The sequence below is a fragment of the Agelaius phoeniceus genome, chromosome 3, assembly GCF_051311805.1.
Source record: "Agelaius phoeniceus isolate bAgePho1 chromosome 3, bAgePho1.hap1, whole genome shotgun sequence".
In the NCBI taxonomy this organism is placed as follows: domain Eukaryota; kingdom Metazoa; phylum Chordata; class Aves; order Passeriformes; family Icteridae; genus Agelaius; species Agelaius phoeniceus.
In genome coordinates this window covers 73,335,837-73,354,721 of record NC_135267.1, presented here as the reverse complement: position 1 = coordinate 73,354,721, position 18,885 = coordinate 73,335,837, and the positions used below count along the sequence as shown (strand labels likewise).

Below are 18,885 nucleotides of genomic sequence, written 5' to 3'. Positions count from 1 at the left end.
TTTCATGGAGGATTTACAATGTATTTCTTGAGATTTTTATAGTGTCAATTCTTCCAGCATATAAAACATAATGGAAATGAGGTGTACAGACTAATGAGGCTTTTCTATGGCATTTGCTTTTTATAGGTCTTAAGGGAACTCATGAGCCACACTGCGCTACCTATTTGAATACAAAGAAAGGATAAGATGAGGCAACTGTGAATCCTATGTGAGTTGCCCAACAGTCATGTTATTGAGACTTCACTTAGACAAAGCTTGTACAAGTACACAGGATTTGCTGGAAGAAAATCAAGGAAGATTCTTTATTTGGTGCTAGATACAAGCATTAAATGAAATAGTGTAGGCCAACAGACTCATTAAAAGGCAAGACACAGGCTTTAATAAGACATTTAAATCTCTTAATGGGCTGAACAGCTAAAGCTCCACATCCAATGAAACCTCAGATATGGGTACCTGGTGGTATTTCATGTAAAACTCCCACCCATCCTGCTTTGTAAGAATTTTACCCTGAAAACATATGTAGCCTATTTATGACTTACTGTTCAGGTGAGCTAGGTGTCAACTATAATGCTAAAACTTGAAATATATTCCAGGGCTGATATTGGCATGATGTTTATTTTTAGAAATAAAAGACTCTCAGAGGAGCAATAGTAAACAATAGAGTTTGCACTGCTGAGAGCTATTGCTTCCAACAGTATTTCTCTAAGGAGCTGCAATTTTAGAAAATTTCTTTTTAGAATGTCAGCAAGATATGCAGCATAAAAGGCTGAGATACTACAAAACATGCACATTAACCAGGTTAATGTGTATACAGTGAGAATATACATTAAAAATGGTAAAAACATGTCCAAACTCATTATAATGACACTAGACTTTCCTTCCAGGGAGGAAGGGGACAGCTTTAAGACAGTTACTGAAAGAATAAAAACTGCTTACTGCTTTGTAAACCAGAGACACTTGACCAAAATGATCATAAGAACCAAGTATAAAAGAGGCTTTCTATGTAAAAGGGACAGAAAGAAGTAGAAGAAAATCCCTGTGAAACCCCTGAAATTTCTATATATAAGCAACAGTCCTCTGCTCCTTTCCACTGCTACTGTAATAAGGGAAAGAGGTTTTGATGAGTAGCCAACAGCCCTTCCACCACTCTTAACAGTGACAGCAGAACAACCTCCAGCTCTGCTTGTGCTGTGTCAATGCCCAGCTTTAGTCAGTGTGCCAAGAAACCTGATTGGGTTGTGGGATGGTGTGTGGTGGACTAGCCCACCCAGGACCTCATCTTTCCAGAACTGTTTGGGGCTTTGGAGCCAACACCCTCCTCAGCTCTGGGGGACAACACATCCCAATTAATAACTGGCTATTTGGACTGGTGGAGGAGACAGCTCCATCCAACTTCCTGCTCCAGAGGACTTGCTTTTGGTAAGTATTTGCAGTTCTGAAAGCCAAACTGAACTGAACAAGGATTAAGACAGGTAAGCTTCTTTGGAGTTCTCTGATGTTCTTGAAAATGCAGTTATGCTGCTTCAAAAAATACTTCACACTCTTACCAGCAAGAGAATACCATTAGGAATAATTGTTATCAGTTTTGTAACAAATCCAATCCTAAATACAAGAATCAGAGGAGTGACACAACATGAAAGTTTTTGGACCCAACAGCCTTTTTAAACCTAAACCCAGGCTTTTCAAGTACAAAGCATGCTTAACTCCATTTAATTCAGAAACAACTCAAGGTGCATACTTTTCAGATAAGCATCTATTTGAACCAAAAATGTCAGGACAAAGGGAATAAACAGAACTGTAATTTCATGAAAGATGGTATAGCTCAGTGTAGCATTCTTGCTCTGTTCTTGTGCTTTAACTTGCCTTTTCCAACTTGACTATCAGGATACAGAAGTATGGGTCATAACCACACGTTAAGAATTGATCCTGTCAAGAGCTTGTTAGAATGTGGCAAACTGAGTAGGAAAAAATAAACCAACAACCTCTCACTGACAGTTGCCAGTGGTTTTATAATTCAGGTTGTAAATACAAACTATTGTGCAACAAACAAACGTGACAAAGCCTACCTCCGTTAAATTTGTTTATATGATAAAAAAATAAAATATTAAACTGCTTATAGTGCAACATTCTAATAGCATACATAAGTATACCATGCTTTGTAAATTTACTGTTACATTATTTACAGTACATTGCAATGCTTTAAACTAGAGGTGAAAGAACAAAAACAGATAATGGAAAACATTTACATACAGGTATGAGCCTTAATATTGTCCACCAAACTAACCAGTTCGCTTTACAGACTTGTGTGTTGTGCACATTCCTGCCCCCTACCACAGGACACCTTTCTGTCAGTGGTCTGCTCTGTTTGTAGATAGTGGAAAGATGTTTTTAAAAACTGCATAGCCTTCAAGCTTTTCTGTTTCTTCAAACACCATTTGCAAGGACAGCTATAAAATACATAAGAACTCTATTAATTACCCATATCTGATCAATCTGAAAACTGAGCTCTTGAAATAAGATCAATAAATTTTCATTTCTGTAGGGCCATACCAAAGCTGAACTTTAAAGCCCTTTTCTAGCAGTCTCTTAGTTGAAGAATGGAATTGTATAAGATGAAAGCAGTTCAAGGATACATTATTTAAAATTCTGGGCTTTAACTGGGAGCTAAGCTCCCAGAACACAAGAAAAAAAAAAAAAAAAAGAGAATGTAGAATTATGTGCTGCCTTATTTAATGTTCCATAAAGCTTCTGCTGTGTGCACTGTTCAAGCTGATGAATGAATACAGTAAAAGCGATGCACGAGCTATGCCTACAGTACTTATTTGATATCACTGTCCTTGTACTAGAGAAATAATGATTAATTATAGCAGAATAATTAACTACACAGGGAGAAAGGACTGTCCTAAGAGCCACTGCATACTGTAAGGAGTTATGTAAAATCCAGTGACTATTGAGAAGTGTCTCAAGGACAACTGTCTTCTAAACATAAGCAAGACTAACCATAGAGCTGTTTTAGGAGTTTGTGACTTATGTCTCTTCTCCTACAACTGCTAAAGGGAAAAATTCTTTCCTCACTTTCTCTGAACAACATCTTTGGAAGAACTTTAGAACACTGCACACATTTCCCAGGCTGTAACAGCCCCAGAAGAACTACTTTAGATGACAACACTGCTTAAGCAGCAAATAACTACTATTCTCTACTATTCTCTTGTTTACATTTCTGCTTAGAGCAGACCGGAATCAGAATAACTTTAGGATGCTTTTAGGTAGGGGCAGAAAAGTCAGTGGAAGTTTGAAATTTAGTGTTATCTTTAATTTTTGAGTCTCAGTGTTTAAGCCTCATTTTCAGAAAGACTTTATAATACCTTAGGACAAGATACTGTACCATACATTTTGTGAATGCTTACTTGTTTGTTCCCAATGCAAGAGAACGGAATCACTTTCTCTACAGTGCATTAGGCAGCTATTAGGCCTATAATGCATTTCAGGAATAGAGAATTTTAAAATGCTTTCCCCAGCATTACTCAGATTAAGCTAAGATTTGGAAACACTTCAGTAAGAGCTCTAGTCTTCCCAGCAGATGAAAGATGAAAAATCAAAGTATAAAAATACCAATCCATTCCACTGTGCATTATTTCAATAGATTCTCTGTAACTTACGGGCTAATTGTGAAAAAGACTAGCACCCAATACAGCACATTTATGAAATATGCAGATTTGCCCATCACCCCAAGATTTTTGTAGCCTTACCTTCTGTATCTAAAGTAAGTATTTGGGATTTTGTGTTTTGTTTCTCTAACATCCACATTCTTGAGCACTTTGTGCTTGTGCTCTGCGTGGTGATCTCAGCTGTCTCAAGGCAGCATCTCCATACTGAATACCTGAGCCCATTCTTTCTGGATCCAATTCTCCTGATGAGAAAGAAAATGGTCACAAGAATATAGATTATGTGCAAATAATACATTCTAAATTAACCATTAACATTAAAGAAAAAACATAATTATATTCTGATCTATTTATGGAGAGATTATCTCAGTTCTATCTGCTTTTAGGCAATTTCAAACCTGAATCATTTTCTCCTTTAATTTAACCATATGCCCTTGATCATGATGACAAAGCAATCTCAGAGTTAGGCTACAAACAAGAAATGCATTTGCACTACCTTGAGCAAAAGAAAGGTCTAAAATGTTTTCTGTGAATACAGTTAAAAACTTCCTGCTTTCAGAGGCTCACAAGCAAAGAAAATAGGACTGTAGATACCAAGCCAAACAAAAATGGATCAATCTGATAAAAGGATTCTGAAAGGAACTGCTCCCCAGGGAAAATGATCAACCTTTACAGCTTCTGGTATCCCCTTCTGCCTACTTCATACCCTCTTCAGAACTGTTCTTATGGCTGTATGGTGGTGTGGCCAAGAGAGATCCTTATAGTCTCCATTTTTGCATGTTTCAATGGATGTGTGCTGGCACAAAAAAAGCCAGAAGCAGTTCACAGAAAATAAGACTTAATTCTGTGGTGGCAGTGCCTCTTTAAAGCAGTCATCAAACTACAGTATCGTGAAAAACTAGCTATACTTTCTTTTTTCATTTGGGTTTGGGGTTTGTTTAGGTTCTTTTTGTTTGTTTGTTTAAAATGAAAGCTGCTGTCTGGCACTGATTTGATGCAGTAATCAGAAAATTCATTTGAACATATAATATCGTATTATTTTAATCTAAAAACTTGCATTTGGCATTGGAAACGTGTAATTAGAATCCAAGACAGACTTTCCGATATGGCCAATACTTAAAACTTTAAAGATATCAAGCAGCTAGAAAAAAGAAAAACTGGAATGCAAATTAGCTGTAATGATATCTAGCACACAGGAGCCTGTCTCCAGCAGAAACCTGCCCACTTGTGTTGAGAAGCTTCTGGTATATTTCTAGATCTGCAAAAGTAAAAATGATTTCAATTGAGAGGCAGAGAGGTCACTTCAGAGAAACAGTTGCTAGGAAACATCCCTGAAATTTTTAGTATTACTGTTCATACTCTCTTGACTGTATTTCCTGTTACATATGAGAAGCAGAATTTAAGTTATGACTGCCCTGATATTAGGTTTTTATTCTGGACTACAAAAACTGTCTAATGTCAGGCTTGGTATTTATAGGGATGCAGCAAACCACAGAACACAGAACCAACACTCAGACCTGACTTAAGATAAAGAGGTCTAACCTACACTCAGACCTGATTTCAAGGTAAACATCACCCACAATTCACACCACCACCCCTTTTTGGATATACAGATCTCACTTAGACATCCATTCCTATTAAAGCATATGAGAAGCAGCTAGAAAACAAGTAGGTTATTTTACCAAAATGAAATTTTGGGTTTTTTTGGTTTAATTCTATTAGAGGACTTTGAATAATGATATTTCCAAGTGCACTTTTATTAATTTTCAGATAAATGAAAAGATTTTATAAATATAAAGCTTAATTTACCTGATTCAATTTTATTGAGTATTTTCCTTGCACACTGTACAAAGGCCTCTTCAACATTTTCCCCCGTTAGAGCACTTGTTTCCAAGAACATCAGCTCTGCATTTGACACCAAAAAAAATCCTCAAAACAAGTCTGGAATAGCAGGCATAGTAATTCAAAGCATGAAAGCCAGGAACAATAAAAATATTTTTACAGTCATCTACAATCAAAAAACATGGTCCAGAAAACTAACTTTTGATGACAAAACCACAAAAAACATCCTCTAAAATTTTAGGCACCCTAGAAAGCTGGTATCCAAAGATAACCTGGGCTGTGCATGCAAAACTGCACTTGAAACCAAACTTCATACAGTTTCCCATAAATGGAGGTTATATGCAAAAGCATAGCCAGTAACCAGAGTTGGTAGAAAAGACTTTGATTGATAAAAGCAAAGCCAGATTTTGCTGATGGGAAGACTGCAGCACAGAAGCTCAGACCAAGACTGGCTTTAGCTGACACAGAATCATGTCCTCAGACTTGAAATCCTGAATACTACAGACCAGGTAATAGTTGTCTGGATCCATGCCCTGCACTAAACTCAGTTTTCAATGAATAAAACTCATTGCTTCAAACTGCAGCACACCCCATACAACTTTGTTATCTACAGAGTCTTTAAGATGCTGAAAAATGGGAATTCATGTCCTTCATTTTCTCTTCAGCTACTTGGAGGCAAGGCAACACCTGAAATTGTATGACATTTCCTACAAAATTTATCTCCACATAGAGGGTATTCTTAAAGGAGCAGCTGTGAGTGAAGAACCACTGCAAATGAGACTTAAGTAGTACATGTAGTTTTCACTGCAGGCACCACCTCTCTGGGCCTCAGGTACTGACAGAACTCTTTTCTGTAGACAGGATACAAAGTACAGCCTAACTGCACAAAAATGTAAATGATCTGAAGGATTATGCATCTTTGAATGCTATATGAAGGTTTTGTACTTACCATTTTCCTGTGCAAACCGGGATGCTTCTAAAAAAGTGACTTCACGATCTGCATCAAGATCCTTTTTGTTTCCACACAGTATTATCACAATATTTTGACTTGCTAACATTCTTGCATCCGTCAACCAATTAGTAAGTGCATTGTAGGTTTCCCGGCTGTGCAGGAAATGAAATCCTTTATTAGGACACACTCACTTCTTGTGAACAGATCACCGAACCAAAACTCAGACAGCAAATCTGTGTTTGCGGCAAACAAAATGCTGGTAGTCAGGCAAGGCACCTACACATCTCAGTGTGCCAGTGATGAACTGGGAAGAACATCAAATTCCTTCATGAAACTATTTAAAAGCTTGAGTTTTTAGAAATCAAAATAAAATTAATCACAATATATAAACACGCAATAATAAAATAGTCACAATTATAAACACAATTATAAATTGTAAAAATGTGTTAATGTGAAAAGCTAAAATTTTAAGCTCATTATCTAGTTTTAACCTTTTGTGCATGACATTTTGGGATAACAGAATGAGATATTGTTCCACTTGGAATCCAACTGATACTTAAATTACCAGTGGGATTGTAAGAATTTACAAGGCTTGTGTAGATGTGCTTGCCTGAATTTTCACAGCAGTGTCAGGACCTACACTGCAGGCAGCCACCCTGCTGTTGTAGCAGTGGTCAGGGAGAAAGCTTTCAAGCACTAACACTGACAGATGATTCCAGCTGCCCTTAAGCACAGAACACAGATTTCAAAGCCTGCTGAGAGAACCCTTCACTCACAGAACAACAAGCAACAACCCAGTGAACCACCCAAAACACATCTGACAAATATCAGTCAATGGTGGCAGGAAGAATGTGAACACGTGCAATGGTAAGGACTTTTATTGGCTGCCTGTAATATTAAAACTTTGTAAGATGCAGAGATGAACAGAATTTTGGCCTACAGTTAAAGAATGTGTAGGCAGAGCTAGATTCTCCAGAGGATGAGCTTCTATCCCAGCACACTGATCAGAAGTTTCCACAAGAAAGGGTGCACCACCTTGGTTAAGGGTGGCTGAAGTCTGCTCTTGTTTCTGTGGCAAGGCTTGCTGAGCCAGTGGCTGCATGTGGTCCAGCATTACTAGATCAGCAACTGGGGGGCCAATCCCCACAAATTTGTGTAACCTTATAGGATTGTTCCCATCTGACATTCACAATATCTCATGTAAGCAAGCTCCAAAGCCTAAATATGCACTGAAACAGAAGTACCTCTTATAGTTACTTTCTTTCCTTCCTGCCCAATCTTGATTAGAGCATTGAGTACTTGGGGAGGAATCACTGTGCATTAATTGGATCTGGCAGTCTATGAGGAAAGGAAATGCTGGCTTTCTTACCTGGTTATATCATAGACAAGCAAAGCACCTGCAGCCCCTCTGTAGTAACTCCTTGTTACAGACCTGAAATAGAATCACAAATACACATTTTTGTAGTGTCTTCACTGTTTAAAATCTGGGTTAACATAACACAATCTTTATTATGAAACAGAATTCTTATTTACATATTTAAAACAAAACATGTTTTTAGACAATGTTATCAGCTGTGCAGCAGCAGACTAATTACAACCAGGATTTTGATGAAGCACTTTGATTAAATATAACTGTATGAGGAGTCTCAGAGTCCATTATGACCCACATGGTGCTGAAGGTATACAAATCATCATAATACATGACCAGATACAGAACTGGAGGCTGATATCTGGCCAACACACTGAAGAGACCTCGTTAATGAAGACTATATATCACAGCCCAGGTTTATTTAGTCAGAAGTATATCCAAATGACTTGTCTGATAGAAGACATTTACCTGGATTGCTGCCCAAAACTCAGACTTCCACCATCATTCTCACCTTTGTTTATCAACCCTTCTCCCAAAACAAAGAGACATCAGACACACACTCCATCCCCCCAAAATATATTTAAAAAATTGATGTCCTATTTGATGGTGAATGTACCCATGAATCTATTAGATTTTTACTGAGTTTTATCTATGCCTTAGATGTAGAACACTTAAAATACAGCATTAAAAGTACACTGATTGTTACAAGCTGATAAATTGATTGTTTTTTCTCTAAGAAACTTTAGACATCTCACTCTTTCTATAAATGTATTTACCCCAATGGATTTGACTGATTTTTTTCTTCTTTAATAAAACAATATATAATTATACTGTGCAATTGCTTTCACGCAGATTTTGAACAGCTTACATCTTCCTGACATTTACTTATTCCAACCAATAGAAGGTCTCCTAAACATAGAGTTAAGTGCATACTCTTAGTTAAAATAGTTAATTATGAATTTGGCTGGTGAGCAAGATTTTAGGCACCTATTCCACTCATATACCTTAACAGAAAATACCCAATGAAAGACAGGGCAGAAACTCAGACCCTGCAAGGCAGCATTGCTCTACGAAAATCCATGGATCTGTGTCACTGTGTCCAGGTTGGAAGGTGAATATGAAAGCAGACAAACAATTCCACTGACCAAAAAGCTTTGCCTCTTACAGGCAGAGATAAATAATATCCACCACTCACAGCAGCAATTGTACTAACACTTAATAAAATGGCCGAAAGTCATACCTGAACCGCTCTTGTCCTGCTGTATCCCATATCTGCAATTTGACATATTTACCACCAACATTTATGATCTTTGAACCGAATTCCACTCCTATAGTATGATTTGAGTCATCTTTGACTATGAAAAAAGAAAGAAAACAAAACTTATTTGAAGAATATTTAGAGTGAATAGTTTTTACAAAAACCAATTTGGATATTATCAAAAATTCCTCAGCGTTCAAATTACAAACTTCCTGAACCATCAAATTCAGTGCAGCTCATAAGCTCACTGCCACCACACAGAAATGAATGTTCTTACAATTTTTGACAGTTTAGTACTAAAAAGGCCTGCTTTAAATAATTTCCAGTTCACTTTAATAGGTAGCAAGATACTTTTTGTACACTTTTTTCCAACTGTGTTTTTTAATACTTTGATGCCATTTATAAATACAATGAATGAGAATGCACACAGTCTTGACCATGAATATACAAGAGCCAATTCTTCTTTAATGCACAAAGTTAAGATACTTGCTCTATGTATGCTCTTGATATCACAGAATCTCAGCAATTTACAGCTGCCCTTACTGGAAGCAAGGGCTTGTTTCAAGTTCACTCAGAATCAAGCCATGTTCCTTAGTGCTTACACATCATTATTCTTAAGTATTCCTCAAGAGATAAGGTGAATTACTGTTTGATTGAAAAAGACAAAGTCACCTTAGATTTACAAAGGTTTCTAAATGCATATTTTTTTTTACTAAATCTTGATGCCAAATGTACAATCCAACAGAAATTTTTCTTTTATGTTCATCTCTGAATAACATTCCCTATTGAATCTCTATCAGTATTTATCATAGACCACAGTCCTTAACAAAGAAAACAAAGTTACTATTTATCTCAAAAGATGCTACAGGCTTTCTATATCTACTTAAGCAATTCAGCTTTTCTTTAATTATTTTTTCTAAAGATCCAAGTCTCTACTATATATCCAGGGAATCTTGCAGCTGCAAATTATACCTCTCACAGAAAGTAAGTCTGTATTTTCACTAACATCTTGTTATATTTATTTGAGAATAACAGAGAGTAATGCTCCATATTAGGCTTTAGATTAAAGTCAAACAGTGAGAAATAAGAATTTACAGCATGGTTCTGAACATAATTCTTTACTAAAATCCTCACCTACACAAATAAGGGAATTAGGGAAGCTTCCCTACCAATGACAGGTACTCATATAGGCAGAGCCTTTACCTCTGGTACAAGGCAGTGGAAAACTCTTACTATCCTTCATATGTACTTACATTTCTTTTCAATGAATTGGTGTAGCAAACAGGATTTTCCAGTTCCAGCATTTCCTATCACCAAGAACTTAAACAGGAAATCTGAAGATTGAAAGAAAAAAAAATTGCTAAATTTTAGTGTGGATACACATTTTTGTTACAAGCCCAAACCCACAAGCCAGCTATTCTCTTGTAGCTGTTATTTCAAAGAGAAGGGAATAGATGACAAAATTAGCAAAATAGCAATAAATCTGAAGAATTATCCAGTCTCTGCCATAGTGATGTTACACAGCAAGAACTAAGAACTCTTCTTTATGGAGTGTCAAGAAAGACAAAGCAGAAATAGCTGAATCTGAGTTCAGTTAAAATAGGCTGAACCACAGGTAAATGGTTAGCTTGTATTCCAGTAATGTGTTTTAAGAGCATGTAAGGTATTAACTATCATCAACACAAATATATAATGCTATAATTTCTCAAAATCTAAAACTCCAGAGAGGAGTGGTTGTGGTTGTTTTGGGTTTGTTTGGTTTTTTTGTTTTTTTTTTTTTGGTGTGGTTTTCTTTTGTTTTTAATTTACATTAATTTGAAATTCTCTATTAAACAGTTTAATACTCATACTTTGTTTTTAATCCCCACACAGCTGGAACAACCACAGTATTTCTCTGCAAAATTTAGAGGGAAGAAATAAAAATTTTATTCTGGGATGCCTAGTTTTCACATTGCTTCCACATGTTAAATTAATATACATGTATTTCTGTTACCTATTTATGAGCCATTTATGTCAATGTTCATTGGTAATACACGTTCAAGATTTATGGCCCATTTCTATTGTTTCAACAGTTACATAAAATGCTTTAATGCTACCACCACAAATCTGCTTTCAGTTTTGCTAAAGACTGAAGAAAGCTTCTCTGTCTTACAGCTCTCAAAACTTATAAACTGATTAGAAAGCTTACAACTGCTTCCCCTAATATACTGCCATCAAGAAAACCTTTACAGCTCATGCAAGATTCCCTATTTATTTTTCTACTAGCAGCAGAATTCTCACTCTTTATTGCACTGTTTCTCTAAGAAATAGAAGGAAATGCAAGGAAAATTACTTAGTTTGCAAAATCAACAAAAGTAAAAACATTCATTTTGTTAAGAGTGTTCAAAGCTGTCAAATGGGCTACATGGGTATTGGCCCAGGGGATAGCAAAATAAAAAGAAAAATTATGCTAACTAAGTCAAAGAACTGATAAAATCCTCTATCAGGACCTCATTTGAGTACTTAGTTTCAAAAATCAAATTCAAGATGCACACAGATCTATGTGCTCATTCCATTTAATGAAGGAGCTACTTGTTATGGTATATCAAACACTCCCTAGCAATTGTAACAAGAACAAGCAAGTTTCTCAAAGGCTAAGAAGATTCCCACTCTTAAAAAGACAGGGCTGTGAGTCCTGGAAATGTCTACTGTTCTTCACCTTCACCTGTCTTCTGGATCTTATTCATATTTAAAATGAAGTAATGTTTTACTAAGGATTTTTGCTTTTTTTACATTTTGTCTCTCTTGTTTCAAATCCTGTAACAGGCTTGGAATAGATTCTGAATTTTACCCTTCTCAGAAGATGGCTGTTTCTTGCTCACAAATATGACCATTTACATGCTCAAGACTTTCTGTTCCAAAATCCTTTCATTTGTCACGCCCCCACCCAGCTGCTCATGCTTTCTGGATTAAAAAAAAAAGTTACAAAAAGGATTTTCCTTCAAGTTGTGAAAATTTTGTTAACTCCTCTAAAGAAGGGCCCTTCATGTCATCTCAACAGCAAAACACGCTGAAGCTGAGAAGCCTTCACTCTATCAAGTCTTCACTGTTAGCATGAAATGTAGATATCATAAATAGCCCAATGTGTTAGGTTAAGAAAAAAAACAATCTCAAAGAAAGCCAAGTTTCAATTTTTATGGATCAAGTATCACTGGTTAGCTGCCTTTTACACCATTTTGTATATTTAAACTACTGTGTGTGTGTGTGTGTAATCTCACTGGTTTTATCACTTTCAGAGTACCTCAAAATGCAAGATATTCTGAGACACAGACATTTTAAATAATGTTTCTGATTCTGTCATTTTTCCAAACATAAATCTGAAATCCAATTAAAACTGGTCCTACTTTGTATCTGGTGAATGTCAGATTTCCAGACAAATCTGCTGTTTGTCAGATTTTCTCCTTAAAAACAATTATAAAATTTATGTTTACCTTCCTTTTTCTCAAATGAAAGACTCTTGTTATTGACAGTAGTACAACAGCTACTGCAAACCTAAAACAGGGAAAGGCTAAAACCAAAACTCTACTCCCCCATTAATTTGCACTGTAACTGCAAGCACTGGATGTCAGGTGTGGCTCAGGAAGGTGAATTTGTGCAGCCCACAAACCCACAGTGAGCAGCAAATGGAACACACTGCTCCCTTCTGCACAGACAGGCTGCAGGCCACTCAGGCCTTGGCACAGCCATGTCTCTGCTCTGGAGGAGCATCACAACAGCAGGGTATTTTCCCCTGAGGTGTTTCAAGTTGAGGTGCTTTATATTTTGCTCTGAAAGCAACAGTGCTATTTGGGGATTTTATATGAATGCCTTTAAATTCATAATATCTTTTAGCAGCACTTCATAACAGACTCCTAATTTCTATGCAGATTCTACTGTGCCAGATAAATTTAAAAGAGATTCTCTCCTACAAATAAATCGCTTAGATGCCAGTTCCATGCCTGCTTACTTAGTAGACAAAAAATAAATTTCTACCTGACAAAATAGCAAATGGGCTTTTTAAGATGAAACTTGAAACTAGTCACAATTAACTTTTTCCACAGGATGAAAATAAGAGAAATGTGTTTTATTCCACCAAACTAAGAGAAATGTGTTTTAGTCCACTTCATAAAATGAACATGTCAGCTTTCTAACAAAAGATTTAAAACCTTTCTGCACCAAAGGCAGCAATGTTTCCAAACACATGTAGACTTTAAGACACTGTTACCTTCACAAATATAACCATGCTTCTGTCCTTTAAAACTCCAATTTGATGTTAATTATTCAAACTAACAAAAAGCTTTTAGACTTATGTTATCAGTTTATCCATAAGCACTGGAAAAACATGGCTCAGGAAATATGGAATACTCTGCACATTTAATAAACTGCAAAGAAGGACAAGAAAAAGGCTTTGCCAATACCAAATGTTAAAAATACCAAGATTTACCAAACTTTTAAGTTCACAGCCCAGCCTATTAACAAATAAGGTAATACCGGGTAAGAACAGAGAGAACATTTTTCATCTTGTTATTCTGCAACTTCTTTCTTATAACGTCATTGTGTATGACAACTGGTACCATATCAACTACATTTGTATTACTTATTTTAGCACATGATTTAGGATATGAAATGTTTTCATTTAGGATATGAAATGTTTTCATTTAGGATATGAAATCTTTTCTCTTAATCTGTTCTCTTTAAGATGTATGTAAAATTTAGCACAGTTTGGAAGCACAGAAATCAAATGAGATTGGGCAGACAGCTTCTTTCAGACCATCACTGTGGACTCAAATTTATATATTCATTCTTGGCAATTTCAGCAAATGCAACTCACATTCTAGTGTTTGCACTACTGCTTAATTGCTCTAGCTTTCCTTTTTTGTGTCCTCTTCCCAGAGGAGTTCATTCACTTCATTTCATAGCTTTTTTTCATCTCCTTTTTTTCCCCTATTGACAAAGCAGCTCAGAGCTCCAGCATTCCAGTCAGCTGCCAACGCTGTCACCCTAGAGAAACTTTTCTTTTGAATTCTGTTGTTCCTCCTTCATAGAAAAGCTGAAAAGCAACATCATTCAGATGTTACAAATGCTTGCTGCCATGCTGGCTACTGAAAAGGTCTAGAAAAGTTAAAGCACTTTGCCTTTAAATAAGATCGTCTTTATACAGAAGGGATTTAGGATCAAAACTGAACTCTGTGCTAAAGGGAAGAAAGGTTACAAAACATGCACTACAGAAATCATAAGGAGATGAAAAACAGCATAGCATGGCTGTTTAAGGAAATAAAGCATTATAAAGAATCAGCTTACTTCCCTCTGAGAGCTACATGCATCACCTGATCCCAAACAGGGTAGGGGGTTCAGGAAATAAAACATTTTCTAGCACAGGCAAAAAGGAATAAAATTGTGGCTTCACCCTAAAGATACACCAGCAGCACAAGCTGCTGAACTACATAAATGACATAATATCTTTTGTGTTTGTTTTTTTCTTTTGGGGGTGGTGGTGCAGTGTGAGCTGAGGGGAAAGGAGAAGAGAGACAATTGTGGGCTTTGACTCAAGCACCAGCAAAAACAGATGGTTGATGTGGCAACCACCCCCAGACATCCAACCTCCTCCTTTGACTGAAGTCTGCTCCAGCAGAAGAAACAGTCAAACTGCTTCTGAGATACTGTAGCTTCATCCTCAACATGCAATGAGAATTAAATTGTTTCCTTCACACTGCTAATCCTCCCAACTCCTTGCTATAGAGTAGAATTTATATTCACTCATGCTGACCCTTTGGAAACTCTCCCACTCATGGCATAGGGCAGGAGGAAAGAGTGCTCTGAAGCATTCCTGCTGGCACATGTTGCCTCTAAATGAAAGGAGGAGCTATTCCCATTCCTTTCTCTAGCAGAAAGTTAACAAGATAAACAGGTAGAACCTGGCTCAATTCCAATCTGCAAAAAGAATGCTCCAGAGAGGGAAGTTCTGCTTTCTTATAAGCAAAAGAGCTATGCTCTCTAAGGAATAAAATCAGATTTGAAACAAACTGAAGACCAGGGTGATAAATGCAAATACCATGGGGTAAATGGTGTGGGATGGGAAGGTGAGAAAAGGACAAATCAAATTGTCCAGACCAAACAGAATTATTTTCAAATGGATGGAAAGACTATACATTCTCTGCCAATGACAGAGATGGTAAACTTATGTGACCAGATTGGGATTTTTAGATGCTGGTGGAAAAAACACAAGGAACTAAGGAGTGAAGAGATTTGACTTGAATTTTACACATTGCATTTATTCAATGCTAGTACAACTTCCATCCTTCTACCATCTAAAATCCAAAGGTTGCTTTGCATTTATTTATTAAGGATAAGCAACTTTCTGTCAGGCTGTCTTTACCACAAAAACATGTATATTTTGCACTGGGAAGCGAGCTAAAACATGCATGTGTTGTTATATGGCAATTATCTACAGAAAGGCCATTACATCTCAGAAAACTTCAGTTAAAAGAGTTTTCCTATGAATAAGAGATCTGTTTCCAATGTTAAATGTCAAACTTCTAGAAGAATGACCCTTTTCTCCCAAAAGCAGCAGGAAAATGTTCTTTCTAAACCCAGTCTCAAAATTAATGGAACTATCTTGTATTCAAAGTTTGGTTTTGGCACTTTGTATGGGAATAAATTGAACACATAAGAATTATTGTGAATAGATACTGAATTGAACACATAAATAATTGAACAGATAAGAAAACTAAGAACAGAAGATACACAATTGATGTAATAGATCTGCAGGAGTGAAAATATGAATTGTAAGCAAAATTTAGTGTCAAGACTGAGAAGCTGCAGAACTCTGAAAAGAAGGAAGAGACAAGAAACTCAATAATTGACAGAATGAGTTGTGAAAAGTGAGTGAACAGAAAACCTTCAAAGAAGAGAGAATTTGACACAGGGGAAGAAACTAAGGGAGGAAAAAACCCAGGAGACATGAAATTAACAGTGGTTGCCAGTGGAAAGACTCTTTATTCCCTATGGATTGAGAAAAATATTGAAAAAAATAACCCCCCTTTCAACAGAAAGAGAAGTTGAAACCTCACAGCAAAATTAAAGTCATATAAAAGACAGACAGCAAAATGACATTGGGAAGAAAAACACCAACCCAACCACCAACCAGTTTCCTGAGCCTATCTGTATGGGATAAAAAGCTTGAGGTTACATAATTAAAATGATAATAATTCAGGTGACAAGAAAAATCTGATTCATGACTAAGGATTTACAAGCTACAAGGATTCCAGGAGGGGGATACAGTGACCCCTCGTCTCAGTCACCAGGAGGAAACTGACCTAATACTTCTCCCATCCTCCATGGCCATTGTAACAGCTGGTCAGCAACAAACCGCTCTTTGTTAGGACAGTGAGCACATGAAATCCAGAGAGATCATCAAGAACAGAAGATCCATAATTTAATCACATGGTACTGCTAACTTTGATTTGTCAATGGGGCTGCTACATATGTGGCCAGGACACTGCAGAATTAGTTACTGACTACTGTTATGGTCAGAGATTGTAGAGCCACTAGTTAAACTTTATGCTATAACTTAGCTTTTCTTCTTCTGTGTTCTCTAGAAACTGATGCTCTCAAGCCTTCTAGCTCTGAATTTTTTGTAGTCTTTGTGTGCACAGGACAAACATGGAAACTCCAAAAGGTAATAATCAAACAAGAATTAAACAAATAACAGGAACAACTACAAAGCTTCCATTTAAGGGCTTGCTTTCTCAGATACCAAAATAATATGAAAGTAACCACAGTTCCAGTGGGCTTAGTATCCCTATTCTGCATCACTGGAACAATGCAAAAAATGTTTCAATGTTCTGGTTTAAGATATCTATCATCTATGTGGCTTACCCAGTATTATTACAGCATGAAAGGAGGAGCACCATTGAAATGCTGTCATTTCTGGTTTTCTACCAACTCTTTTGGTAGAGACTACCATAAGCATGGCCAAAGTGATCCCAGTTCTAGATCACAGGAGTACAAAGCATGAAGAACTTGTTTAAACTCAGATCTAGGTGGACAAAGCACTGCCCTCTGGTTGCTACATGTAACTTTTACATGTTTCTAGAACAGATGGAGAAAAGAAGCAGGGTTTGAGTATCCTAATGTTGGCACTTCAAGGGCTGCCCCACACTCTTGCCTCATTCTGCCCCTTAGTTCAGTGCATTTGCTGTACACCAAAGCACTGACCAGTAGGACAGAACATCAAGCACTGATGACTACAGTATTGAAAATAAAATGACAATCAGGTCACTTGGCCTACTCCTGATGGACACCCCAGCCTCTAAAAATGGTTTCCAGAGTTGTTGTGTCCAGTTTTGCTTTGATTACTCAATTATTTCCTATTCAATTCTGATCCGACTCTCATGGACTAGGAATATGAAATTACCACATGGCTTTAGAAAATATTTATATATACACAACAGCATCTTTATACTGGAAAATATCACAGAACTGTATGTATTGAAAGGGTAGAAAAGAAATCTATTCAAAGCAGAGATTCAAGTAAAATTATAAAGAAAATAAATTAATACTATTCAGTTGCTTCTCATCTCCTCCACCTAGCCAGCAATACCAGCTCTGCTTGCCTCTTTCCCACTTCTCTTTGATGCTCCCAGCGACGCACTGGACACACCCTGCCAGTGCCTGCACTCCGACTTACTCCATCGGATGTTCTCCTACCAGCAGTGGTCAGACACCCATTCCAACACAGGGACAGACGAACATACCCACTGATCTTCTTCCCCCCAACACACTCTCACAATCAACTCCTCCTGACGCCTGCACGTCTAAGACAACAGGACCGAATCCTTAACTTGACGGCAGAAGCACCGGCCGTCTCCAGGTAAAGGCAGGGGCAGCTTTTCCCAGCGGACAAACACGGCAGGTTTCCTGCTGGACTCCCCGGGCCACCACAAGCAGCGCCCAAGCCGCTCCCTGCAAGATAACTCCGAGCGCTCCTGCCGGGCCGGCCACGGGCGGGGCAGGCGCTGGGGGCTCAGGGCAGCGGCGGGCAGAGGGGCCCGCCCGAGCCCGGGGAGCCCTCACGCCACACCGGCTCCTTCCCTGCTCCTCAGGGGGCCCTGCCCGGCCCCGGGCCCGCTCCCCCGCAGGGGAGGAGGGAGACGGAGAGGGGGATCCCCTCACCCCGCCCCAGGATCCTACCGTAGGTCTCGGACATGGCACTCTGCGACATCCCGGGAGGGGTGACCCCCGCCGCCGCTGCTCGCTGCCCGCCCCGCCCGGGGTCGGCGCTGCCGGCGGAGGGAACCGAACAGGCCCCGCCGCCCGGGCCCGGCTCAGCCCCGCCCAGCCCCGCCCCGCCCGCGCCGCTGCCGCCGCCGCGCAGGCGCACCCGGCCCCGCGCGCGCCCCGCCTCTCCGCGCAGGCGCGGCAGCGGCCCCGCCCCCAAACACGGCGCACGTGCCCGGGATGCTCCCGCCCGCTCCCCTCACCGGGAAGGCGGTGTCGGGAATGTGCTCCCTCAGCGCCCTCTGGAATGTACCCCCTCAGCGCCGTGGGGATGGCTCCTTATCCGTGCGCAACACCGAGTCACACACCGAGACGCTATTCCCGCGGTTCTCCGCCTTTTATTCCAGTTGGCGCCAAGCAGGGAGCCGGGCGGTGGCCTGCGAGAGTCTGATTCCTCGGTCATCGAAACCTTACGCTATTTATACATTTTAACAAAGGTGCCAGCGTTCCTTGGTTACAAGTTACATAGCTTTTTTAAAAATTAGCTCTCAAACCCCTATTT

At 38.6% G+C, this 18,885-nt stretch overlaps 1 protein-coding gene across 1 annotated transcript; it reads right to left on the bottom strand.

Moving 5' to 3' along the window:
* Nucleotides 1-273: 273 nt before the first annotated feature.
* RAB4A (RAB4A, member RAS oncogene family) lies at nt 274-18,454 on the bottom strand. The gene is made up of 8 exons (XM_054628861.2): nt 18,297-18,454; nt 10,340-10,420; nt 9,069-9,183; nt 7,829-7,891; nt 6,457-6,611; nt 5,475-5,570; nt 3,750-3,910; nt 274-2,447 (listed from the first exon to the last, which is right to left on the bottom strand). Exons 1-7 carry the CDS (start codon nt 18,325-18,327, stop codon nt 3,795-3,797), a joined length of 657 nt encoding a protein of 218 aa, XP_054484836.1. The 5' UTR covers nt 18,328-18,454; the 3' UTR covers nt 274-2,447; nt 3,750-3,794.
* Nucleotides 18,455-18,885: the final 431 nt, after the last annotated feature.